Source organism: Sander vitreus, chromosome 16 (assembly GCF_031162955.1).
Source record: "Sander vitreus isolate 19-12246 chromosome 16, sanVit1, whole genome shotgun sequence".
NCBI classification, from domain to species: Eukaryota; Metazoa; Chordata; class Actinopteri; order Perciformes; family Percidae; genus Sander; species Sander vitreus.
Window position 1 is genome coordinate 12719121 of NC_135870.1, and position 12878 is coordinate 12731998.

The 12878-nt window shown below is 41.2% G+C and overlaps 1 protein-coding gene across 1 annotated transcript in view; it reads left to right on the forward strand.

Moving 5' to 3' along the window:
- The window catches only part of astn2 (astrotactin 2), a 314654-nt gene that overhangs the window by 262891 nt on the left and 38885 nt on the right, over nucleotides 1–12878 (forward strand). Inside the window, exons 17-18 of the mRNA XM_078271027.1 lie at nucleotides 1620–1942; nucleotides 11275–11408. Of these exons, the coding sequence (XP_078127153.1) occupies nucleotides 1620–1942; nucleotides 11275–11408 (457 nt within the window). The remainder of the gene's footprint in view (nucleotides 1–1619; nucleotides 1943–11274; nucleotides 11409–12878) is intronic.

Consider the following 12878-nt stretch of genomic DNA (forward strand, 5'->3'; position numbering starts at 1 on the left):
TATTTTATTATTAGGGTTTTAACTTTAACATAACACATACTTTGTACAGTGTTGCATGCTCTGTAATCAAATGATTTATGCTTGTTACCTTTTTGATGTCATGGGCACATCAGGGCCTTTTGGTCTCTATTACTTGGTTTGAAATTGAAAAGCCATGTGAGATATGTTGAAATTAAATATTTTTTTCATGCTTTATTTGCATGGTTGAAATGTCACATCAACTTCACACCTATGTGATTTTTCTCCTGCAAATATTTATAAAATAGTCCTTGGAAACGTCCCCACCCATGTTTTGTTTTTCTCTAAGCTCTTAAATGCATGCTGGTAAAGCACATGTGTTGGCATGTGTTTGTGTATTAGAAATGAATGGTTGAAAGATTACACACCCTTTTGCGTGTCTTGGGTTAACTTACTTCACATTGTTGATATTACAGGAGTCCAAGTAAAATTGCACATGTAGACACATGTATGCTTGGTTCTCTCAGTCTCTCAGACAAACACATTTGGGTTAATGCACTGTATGTTGTCTTTTTGCCATTGACAATAGTTTGAAGGATGTTTGATTTTACTGTCATTAAAATGGTTAACAGGAATAAGTAATTTAAAATACCTAATTACCCTTTAAATTTAAATACCCTAATTAGTTCTAATTACCCCACCTTGAATAATGTCAATGGCTTTTACAGCTGTCGTTTTTCTTGGTCTGTGCGTGTATATGTTGTTGCGCTTATGTAATACTGTATGCATTGGTAATTTCCTCTATCCATCCATCCATTTGCACATTTGTATACTCTCGTGTCTGGGGCTGATGGTGTTTTTTACATTAGGACAAGAAAAGTTTCATTAAACTGCATAGGGTGTAGGTTACTCAATACTCTGACAACCTACACTTAAGTAATATACATTTGCAGATATGCATTTATAATTCATTGTGGTTTGCACTGACTGATGATGAATCATGTCTCGGTAATTCCAACTTTAACACACTTTTTGTTACTACAAAGAACACCTTATCATTCATTTGGAAAACTCATGTGTCCTCGGTTCTTGTAAAGCAAATAGACACAAAAGCATATCTGCCACATCAGCACAGATGGCAAATCTGCTCCACTGTAACATGTGGGCTGATGTACCCTCCAAATGAAACACTCAACACCCAAGAAGCATTCCTCCTGTTTCTGCTCCTCTCCTGCTTCTGTCGCTGCCTCTTCTTTTTGCATAGTGTGTTGTTTTCTCTGAGAAAGAATCCCCCTAACTCCAGTGAGAATATCACAGTGGTAATTGACACTCGGGAGAAGAAGCCAGTGACACCCTTCCTCTCATTCATCCTTTGTCTTTGTCTTAAAAGCTGATGACAGTATAGGGATTAGTTTTTTTTCTTCTTCTTCTTTTCCTTGGCAGCAAGTAAAAGTAAATCCAGATGTGGACACTTTATGCAACTGCAGGACTGTGAATGTGCTTTGCTACCCCAAGTGATGATTCATATATTGTTTTTTGGAAATAAAGAAGAGAGAAAGTTAGGAAAGAGGAGAATGTTTTTACAATTTGGAAAGAAAACTTATGAAAGTGAAAGACATGGCTACCTAACTCTCCCTTCCTCTCCTGACCTCCCCCTCCAGAGGCAACAAACCAGGGGGTTGGCGGAGGTGGGCGGCATGAGCTGAAGTCAGTTCCCTTCATCAGCTACCTGTCGGCATTGCAGAAGAGCCAGCTGTTGTCTGACGACATGGTAAATGGTGTGGAGATCCGCTGCGAGGAGAAGGGAAGCTGTCCAGCTGGATGCCACCTGTGCCATCACCAGGCCGTGATGGGAGGAGTGTCAGGGAGAGGCCGCACCGGTAACAGCAGGAGTGGAGAGCAGCCTTCCCCCATCCCTGTGCTGCTGGAAGTCAGCCGCGTGGTGCCCCTCTATAGCCTGGTCCAAGACAACGTCACCAAAGAGGTGAGAAAGCAGCATGGGGGTTGGAAATTGTGTGTGTGTGCATATAGATGTGTCTGTAGAAAAAGAGGGAGAGGCTCAAAAAGTAACCATAAAACCAGAGAATGACAAAGAGAATCAAGTCAAGAGATATGATGCGTCCACATACCCACTGGAGTTGGAAGAATAAAGATCATTTTTAATAAATAAATAAAAACACATCCAGGAATTAAGTTTATTATAACATGAACAGTATTTCTGAATTAGAGAAATATAAATCTACATATTGTCATTGAAGCCTGGATCTCTTATAAATTAAAGTATTAATTTATACGGATATAAACTATGTCAATTTATTATTAGACCAATTACAATTGGTTGGCATGTGATTATACTACCACTTCTGTAAACAGAAGTTTATTGTAAATGTGAGGCAATGAACACATATGTTGTGCTGCCCTGTGACAAAAGGTGCAATCTGTTCTGCAAGTGTAGGAGGAATATGTAAATTGTTCAGTATGTTTTATTTATAGACAATCTCATTCCATGTGGTGGTGGCGTAATCCTTTCATACTGTACATATCCATTGTCCTGAAGTGTTTTAACTGAGTCAGTTGTAACAAATCACCTCTAGGTGGCATTAGTTGGTTAGCTTTGAAACTTGGAAATGAGCACTGTAATACGGAGGGCATAAAAAGATGACATCATGTTTTTCTCCTCTTGTGGGGAAGTCAATGTGTATATGTGTGAGATTTATACGTGTGTATGTGTCTAAACAAACATACACAGCTGAATGTAATATTAGCTTAATGGCTACATGTTGTGTTTATGATTTATCCTGTATGAAAAGTCTTTGGATGTTTGTGCAGTGAAAAGTTAATCATATCTGGTTTATATTCCATAAGGTAGTAGGAGGGGGGCCCTGGCTTCATTTGACATTTAGTTTACCACATTTTACTCTGTTTGGGCTTCGTCTTGACATTGTCTTGCTACCTGACATCCATTACATGTCTTCTCTGTGCGTGTGTAAGCCAACGCAGAGCTGTTTGCAGGTGACTCACACCAAACACACACACACACACACACACACACACACACACACACACACACACACACACACACACGCCATAGGGAGCAGACTGGTTCACAATCCCCCCAATCAAGCATCTAATTACCTTACCTTCTGTAATTACTGCAGGCAACAACAATACCAGAGGCAAGAAGACTAACACACACACACACACACACACACACACACACACACACACACACACACACACACACACACACACACATATATATATGCACTCACACACGCACATTCACGCAACAAAGCCCCCTGTACGTGCTGCCCATAACAAGCACCACAGCCCCAAAGAAAAGAAGCCACAATCAATATCAGACAATCCCTAGTGGACCTCATCGATAGCTAAATGTGAGGAAGAGCAAAATGTCTTTTTTCCCTCTCTTCCAAACACATTGCTATCCATCCTTCTCTCTCCCCCTACCCAACCCCTGGCCTTCTGGGGATGTAGAGAGTGAGATGTATGAGGAAGAGAAGAAGGGGTAGACTGCAGTGGATATCTCTGGCAAGCCCTTCTGAGGTAGCTTGAGGCAGGATTATTAGCTTCTTATTAATGTCATCGACCTCTTGGGAAGGAGGGGAGTCCATCATTCGGCTCCCCTTTTCCTCTTTCTCTTCTTCTCTTGGCCGTAACTGCTGCTGCTAGTCTGGAAGGCACATACGTATATTGCATTAGAGACGAGCGACACAACAACCTGCCCCTCCACACACACACACACACACACACACACACACACACACACACACACACACACACACACACACACACACACACACACACACACAAACACACACAGCCGCTCATTCTGTCTTTTTCTCTCTGTCTTTGTGTGTGTGTCTTTCTCACACACGCCTTTGCTTGAGACTATCTTTCTACTTGGCTGGGTCTATCTGAGAAGACAGCTGCCATGTTGCAAAAGCTTTCTCAGAGATGAAGTTACCTTAAACCCCCTGAAGCCATCAAAATAGAGGCTTAGTTGTCCAGATTATGATTAGATGTACTGAGGTCATACAGTACCTATATGTGTATACCTATTTGTATGAATGTGTCTGTGTATGACCAATACCGGGTTTACATTGACTTGTAACTCTTTCTTTGGCCTCCTTCCTCCCTCCTTTCTCTGCTACTTGCATCTTTCATTGGCCGCTGCCTGGCTGTGGCCTGACTGTTTGACAGGACATGTCATGTCCGTTTCACATCAATCTCCTCATTATTAAGCCAGAGGGGGATTTGGTTACAATGTGAAACTAGAACTGCAAGCAGTTATGAAGGGGTCCAAGCCTCCCGGCGCATGTCGCCCCCGACAACCCGGGGAGCACGCGAAAGCGGGATCCAAAGCGTAACGGTGGGGAGGGAAACGTCAGGAAATATCGAGAAGTGTGAGCCAGTCTGTGGTACATTGCCATTGCAAATATCCCATTAACAGTGATTGAGTAAAAGGGACAAAACTAGTCTATGTTGACTATAGCGCCCCCTAATGGCCGATCTTCGCAAAATTTGGTACAGAGCCTCAGAGCGGCATCGAACAAGCATCACAAGTTTCATGTTTCAGTTTCAATCACAAATGTCCCATTTGCATGCATTGAGTTATCAGCCAAAACACATAAACGCTGATTATAGTGCCATCTATTGGCCAATTTTAGCCAAATTTGGTAGAGAGTATCATAGTGCTATGTGGAAAGATAATCTTAAGATTACTGCTGATAGTATTTAATTTGGCCGAGATATGATAAAGTTTGTGTTTTGTTAGCTAGCTAGGAAGATTTGTTTGGTCGTAAATTGCACATATTTTAACGTAGTAACCTTCTTTTGATAACTTTTGGTCAGCTCCATCTGGAGATGCTATATACCAGGTTTTGTGCAGATCGGTCGCACGGCCTAGGAGGAGTTCGAAAAAGTTGGTTTTGCACATTGCGCGATATTGCTAAAAAACTTTTTAGCGGAATTGGGGGTAATCTATGTCATGTGATTCAGCGCGATTCAAAGAACACGTCAATTTAAGGTTTTCTAGTGTGCAATGTATAAACACCCACTTTGACCAATCAGTACCCCACTATAGGGGTGGCCATCTGGAGTGGCCCTAGATGGTACCCTCCAAATTTTGTAAAAATCGGATGAGCCGTTCATGAGATATAAACTTTTTGTACTTGTAGCGCCCTCTAGTGACCAATTTTCGTAAAACGCATGGGGGACCTTCGGAGGGTCATGGCAAAGCATTTATTTTGGCCGAGATATGGCAAAGTTGGTGTTTTCATAGTTAACTACACAAATTAGTTTGTGCGTAATATGCGCAATTTTTATCCAATCAAAATTCTTTAAATAAGTTTTTGTCAGGCCAATCTGGAGATGCTACCTGCCAAGTTTTGTGCCAATCGACTGCACGGTCTAGGAGGAGATTGAAAGTAGGTTTTTGATAAATTGCGATTTTTCACGCATAAAAGTCTAGGCGCAAATGGGCGTGGCCTATATCACGTGATTCAGTTGGATCCAGGGAATGCGTGGATATATGGTTTTTGAATGTACGGTGTGGGAGTTATAGGGCCAAATGTGTTTTTTCTGCTATAGCGGCACCTAGTGGTGGAAGTGGGTCAATTGTTGCGCCTGAGGTCCTTAGCTTTGCTACTGCCGGGTTCTTCCAGACTCAGGCTTGGACCCCTAACAATAGGGTTCCACAGCCCTGCTGTGTGAACGGCGTAGCTTCACTACCGCGGTTCCTACAGCCTTGGGCTTGGACCCCTAATAATTACCCCTTCCTTGAAAAGACCACCACCAGGACTACAAAGACACAGAATGAAACACTAGAAATAGCTTGCTCTTTGTGGCTTTGTCAAAGAGGTGAATGTGGAATAAAGTATTTCTTTTTACATGTCCCCAGTACTGACATTACCAATGATAGTAAAAAATTTGGGGAAAAATTATAACTTGAGACAGGTATATCCATATTGGCTGATCGGATTGGAGTATTTCCTAAAAACATGTTAAATGGTTGGTGTACCCAAATAGAGCAAATCTATTCATCCATGTTGGTAGTTTTATTTTGAAGAGTTGATATATCCCTGATATAGTTGCCTCCACCTGAATATAATGAAGGTTTAGTGTGTGGAGCTCACAGCACTGAAACGTGACATTTAAAAAATAAAACCGCAAAATCTCTTTACACAAACGATGCCGCTCGTAGATTTATCCACAGGCCTCATTGTCCAACAGCTGCTAAAGGAAGAACGTCCAATGAAAAGTGCTTAGTGAGGTCTGTGGATGCTGCAGAGTCATGGGGACACTTTTTTCTGAAAAGACGTTTTAAGTTTTTAAGTGTCACGTTTCTGTTTTCCGTTAACACAACAAATAAAATTCCATTCACCTCTATTGTATTTTTATGGATTGTAATTTTATCCTAAAACTTTAGCAAACAAGCTATATCTGCATGGCTAAATAATGGGGTGCATATAAGATTATCTTTTGAAGTTTGAAGTTTACTCCCTCACTGTCTTGGTATTAATAACTTTTTAATTTGCTCTGTTCCTGCGATTGGCTTGCTTTAAACCTGGTCTTGACTTGAATTTGACTGGAACCGGTCTTGGACTTCAACTAAGGTGGTCTTGCTTACAGGCCTGTTGTGTGCACGCAAATACACACACAGATACTCCCCTGTTTTAGTGCCAGAAAATAAATACCTCAGTGGATAAATAAATAAGCTAACGCCTGTGGAGCTTGCCAGTGGTCCTATGTCCTGTGATGCTGTGAATGAATTATGGCAAACCTTTTGAACAAATTGGTTGTGAGTCTAATGGGTCAGAATGCTTTATATCTTGCCGAGTGGCCGCTGTCATGCTCTCATCGTAACGCACTTCTGCAGCCCCTCCTAGAGGTGTGTTGAGAACATTTTCAGTGGGGGGTAGGAGGGGGCACAGAAGCAAAAGAGCAACAGCATATTTGCACCGAAATAAAAGAGATAGCAGCATTACCCACAAGAGCAGGGCAGTTATATTTGCAATGGGTGGAGGGAGCTTGCTTTAGGGGACCTTCTTAACCATGACAATATGCAGATTGAACAATGCAAAGTATGTCTAGTTTCCCATTAACTTGCAACTAGCATTTTCTCATTAAAGTAATTTAAGAATAGAAAGAAAAACATTCAAAGAGCAACACTTTGAATGTAGCTGTCAACTTTGGGCAGTAGTCTGCCACACAGATAAATCAAGCAGGTCTTATAATCTAATGCACACATCAGAAGGAAAAAATGCAAGTTTTGATCCCAGGAACATCACTTCAGTACCAAGGAGAGTGCACACTCCTATATAATATTAAACAGATTCATATAAACTCTCTATGGCCAGTATATACTACTCTCAACTGCCAGTTTATTAGTTACACCAAGCTAAAACTATTATAATGTTCAATGTTGTTGAAACTGTTTTAGAGAGGCATTGCTTCAACTGTATTGTCATTTTGGAAGATGTAGTTTGTGTTGCTGTTGAAAAGTATTGCATTATACAGAGAGGTGTTTCTGTTATTTAACCTACCCTCATTGATATAAATGGTGTGGACAGAATAATTGAAACACCTGCCAGAATAACACCACATTATACCTTTTCTGATGGTAGGATGAATTTCAGGGCTGTTGTATTAGATTGCATTAGTTAGTGCACCTGATAAACTGGCAACTGAGTAGTATGTTGTAGCCAACATTTGGTCCACAAAGTACTAATTACATCAGTGGTAGTTTAACAACAATTTGACCACACTGACACTAAATCCCTCTTTCCTATCACAAAGAAAAGACTTTTATCACAAAGAAATACTTAATCAAAACAGCCCCCTGGCAATGAATGGGTCAAAGACAGCATTGACAATTATCCTAATAAGATTGCACACTAACAAACAAGTCAATGTACTTTGCTGAAAAGGTCGAAATAGCTTAGACTGTCCTCAGACAGAGTTGGCACATAAAAACAATACCTGCTGTTTGAAGGTCCTCCAGTGACATGGAGGGTTCAACCTCTGGGTGAACCAACCCTCCAGCCGCCTCCAGTGTCCAATTTCCTGGAAATACTACTTCTGATAAGGTTCCTAGAAGCAGCCTATTGGTTCCTTTGTTAACACCATTAGCCCTGAATGATTGAAAAGGCTACTTAAACTTATTCACAGGGGCACACACACACACACACACACACACACACACACACACACACACACACACACACACACACACACACACACACACACACACACACACACACACACACACAGACATACACTTAGGTCACAATTGATGGTGTCCCGAGCGTACTGACTAAGACTCTTTACCACCACTGGTGATCATCTTATAAATCAATACTGTGGGCCAGCTGGCCAGTGTTGTCGTGTATTAGCCTCTGAAGACGGACAGTAATATGGTCAGTTTAGACTAGACAAACAGATTAATACATTAAAGAGGTCACAATGGCCCTTCTTTGCCTTCTTGTAAATCACGACTGGCTTCTTCGAAAGTGAAAGGTCCAAATAGTATTTTGGTGCCAGTGAGTCTGCAGGGTCTAGAGATGATGTCAAGGCTTGGAATTTGCGGCTGGAGTTGTTGCTGATGCTTAGTGGCCTTGCTTTGCTGGTCTTGTCTTCTATAAGCAGGGGGTGATTACATTTCAGCTCAATTTGTTCAGTATCGATAAGGTCAATGGAGATGAATTGTGGCATATTTGTGAAACGGTAGAACCATGTGTTATTGTAACCATAGCGGTACCGCCAGTTCCTGAAAGCAAATCTGTCATGACCACACAAAAACTGTCTTACACTGTTACAGTCAATGCTCAGATAGGACAATCTTTGTAAAAACACTTGCTTTTATAATATAAAGCATAATGGATAAGGTTTGTTTCTTAACTCTATCTGGCCATCACAGAATGTATATGGATCTATACTGTAGTGTTCTGGGAAATGCATGATCTGTGGTTAATCCATACAGTATAGGGTATCCTCCTCTTTTCAGCTATGACTTATCTCTGCATTGAACACAGAAGTACTCTTTCCTGTGCCTCTCAATGTGTCTGTTTTTTCACTTGCACCAGCCAGACATATTGCTGTCTTCACGGCCACCCATTTGACATATTATCACTTTACATGTATTAGCTATCACATTTTCTTGCTTTTCTCTAAATCCGCATCTCTGCTTTACCTCCTGTGCCCGCCACCCAACCCCCCACCGTATTTTCTAAACCACAATTAGATTCCCTGTTTATCCAGTGGAGACTGGCTTGCATTACTCTTCAAACATAAACATGGGGGTAATCGCTTTGTCTATTTTTCACATGTGCAGCCATGCAATCAAGCGTGCAGACACATATGGGGTTTTTCTAGGAATCTGGTGGTGGTAAACGCATGGCGGTCCTGTGGTCTTTCTCTCTTTTGCCCCTAGCAGCGGAGGTTATTTCTCATTTCTCATATTTGTCTAGTCTGTGTGCGTGCATAGACCTTGAGTCCATGTTTTTCTTGTTGCCTTTGTCTGTGGCGTGCTTCCTATTGACATGAGGTGGCAAGACCCCTGCTGCTGTTGTTTTCTGGCAGCAGTTAGCCACATGGGTTCAGGCAAGGGGGGAGAAATGTAATTACCTTTTTCCCCTTTTTGGTTTTCCAGGGGGTTATTATATGGCCATTGATTACAGTGCTTGCCTACCCTCTATAATAATTGCTCATTCAGCACACTCATTTAGAGGGGCTTGTATTGCAGGATAAAAACATGGGAATGCCTTCACTGCTGAAGGATCCTGATCCTGTCCCACATGCTTTGAGATTTAAGAGTCTCCTTTTTTTCACACCCTTGTTACTCTTTTCTGTTCTATTTCCTCTGGTTTCTCCAGCCTCTTTTTTCCCACTCTTTCTTACTCTGCTGCTCATTTAGGTCACTTTCACTCTCAAGATCCTATGCCTTGAGTGAAAGCAAGTGGTATTGGAAGAAGTCAGTTCCCATGAAAGACTGTTGAGCCTCCTTTACAGCTAACAATGTTGTGTTGTGGAAATGCTAACATCAGCTTCTGAGTGCATACCCTGACTGTTTTGTGGCCACGTAGTCTGCCTTTCTGGTCAGGACTATACCCAAAGTCATCTCAAATGTCACTTCCATTAATCAACACACTGCAGATGCACTGCACTGTCTGTGTATATATGCATGTTATCTATGTTCCCACGTGTACATGCTGCATGTTTGCAGTTGTCTTAAAGATGTGTGTGGTCTCATCAGTTCCTTTTGCTTTCGGATAAGTAAATGTCATGGTGTATTGGAACAAAGGAGTGGCTTCTCTCTGCTTTTTTTTTAGATGCCTGGTACCAGTGATAATGTTTCTGCATGTTTCCAGTGTCCTATTTGTGTGACCATGATCAAGCACATCTCCAAAGTCTGAATGAAGCAGCACTGCCAACCAGTTAGAGCCCATAAATAACTGAGTGCTCCATTGATCCATAGTGTGACAGGGGGAGTCACAGTGCTTGCGAACTCCCTTGAACTCACTCTCTATCATGCCCGTGGCTTTAGGGAAAGCCCTGACATTATACTTTATTGCTTTGACGGTTATATTGGCATTTTGCTGCCTTTTAAAAGGATGACTGAGCTTCTGCCTTAGATTTTTCTTTCACCCGTTAATGAAGCAGCACAAGGAGATGTTAGGAGATGATGTCATCTCCTAGCAACCCCCCACCTCCGCTCCTCCCCTCCCTCTCCCCTATCTCCTTCACAGACAGGCCGACATCGACACAGACAGATCCCCACACAAACATCACATAGAATGGAGGAGGTGGGGAGTGTCATAGCTTTCACACCTCTGTCATAAAAGTCACAGTACATCTATGATATCACAGTGTAAGCTTGTCGATGTTAGTGAGATGTTCCTGCCTTCCGGTAATTGGAACGGTGGTATGAAAAGGTCACTCTGTGTGTATGTGTGTGGGTGTGTGCGTGTGTACCTGTACTTCTATCTTTGTTAGAAGTTGAAGTTCTAGACATTCAGAGATAGTACATTCTGGACAGTCCTCATCCCTCCATCATGGTAAGGCCGAGGTTTGATACATTAGTGTTGATGGTTAATTTTAAGGGATGGGGAAAAGAAAATTAATTTAGTCAATGGGGAGTCATCATATGAACAGAAGAGTACAAGGAGGTGTGTGTGCTGAGATATGGAGAGCACTGGTGAAGAGGGTGGTCGGGATGGGGGTGGGGTTAGCATAGATGGACTGGGAGCGCATGTTCTGAGAGATAATTGCATTTCTCTCACCTGTTAACCTTTACAGGCCTTCAAGAGCGCCACAATGAGCTCATACTGGTGTGCTGGAAAGGGCGATGTCATTGATAACTGGTGTCGCTGTGACCTGAGTGCCTTCAGCAAAGATGGCCTGCCTAACTGCAGTCCCCTCAGGCAGCCAATGTAAGTGTGAGGTGACACCGTGGCACCTAGGAATTCTTGCACAAGATGCACTGATGCATCGTAGGCACACTCACATATGCACATGGACATGCACACACATACCTGTCTCCACTGACTCCTTGGACACTTGAGAAAATTGTAGACATAAGCACAGTCCCAAGTTCTAATAGCTGTCAGTCAGCCCTTACACCCCTCTGAACAGAACATGCTTTCATTCAAGGTGTCCTTATAAGACTCTTGAGTCATCCACCCCAACTATTGTTGCCCTAAGAACTTTTAAAGAGAAACAGGAAGTTGAAAGGACAAGAATTCAGATGATAAGGCTACAATAAAATAATTTAAATACTAACTATAACCAACTGTTTTAGTTTGTTAGTTTTGCATAATTTTTGCTTTCTAGATTTCATGAATTCCACACCATGTGTCGGTAACGCTGTAACAAATTTAATGGCAGAGAGGCTAGCCAATCTAAGCCAATTTAGATTATTTTTTTTGATTGTGGACCAATTAAATGTAAATCTCTACCTTTGTCCACATTTAAACAACACTAAAGATGAGTGTACAACAAGGGGACATTAACACAAATAATAGTACTAACAACATGGTTAGATTTCAGTGGCATTGTCAATTGGACAGGTGTTACCCATCAATTAGACAAACTAACAGACAGACGGATATAAATAAATGGAATAAAAATAATTTACTGATTCATCTCTTTATGACTTTTCAGATTTGATTGGAGCAAATGGATCCAATTCTAATAATACAAATAAGCATTTTGGAGTGTTTGTGAAAAAAAAATCGATTCCATATTTCACGGGAAAAAGTATATATCGCCTCCCCGTCCAACACTGTTACTGTTGACTTGAAGACATAGTGTTACAATACATACAATTCTACAAAAAATGGGCAAACTCCATATGCTGATAAAGAATATGTGATATGATCAAAAACTCCACAAAATATTAAACTATAATATACTAAATGGACCTTGTGCAGAGATTGGTCTTAAAGGGTAACTACCGTTTTTTTCAACTTCGAGTTGGCAGCGGCGAAACAATGTAAGTTAATAGGGCAATTGTCCAGCTTGTATTTACCTTTACAAAAATGCTTGTTTTGCCACTGACAGGCTCAGATTAATATTCTAAGTGTCTGACAAAATTATGGAAAGGATTTCTAAGGAGGTCGACCTTTCTGTTAAAGAGTAATATCCTTTTTTTAAACATAAAAACATCCGTGAAATTGCGTAACCCACCAGTCTGGTGGGTTTAGCGAACGGAACATTTCCATGTAAATAAACAGTAATTTTAGCATCGTAAAATACACTTCATTCAAAGTCGAGAAAAACTAAATAAAACTATGAAAAGCCGTTTTGGGTCGTCTTTCCACTTTTCCAACCATAACAACTCTAGTTTTGGTTGAAATAAACACATAGTTAACCAATTTATGTGTGAATATATGTTGGCTCTA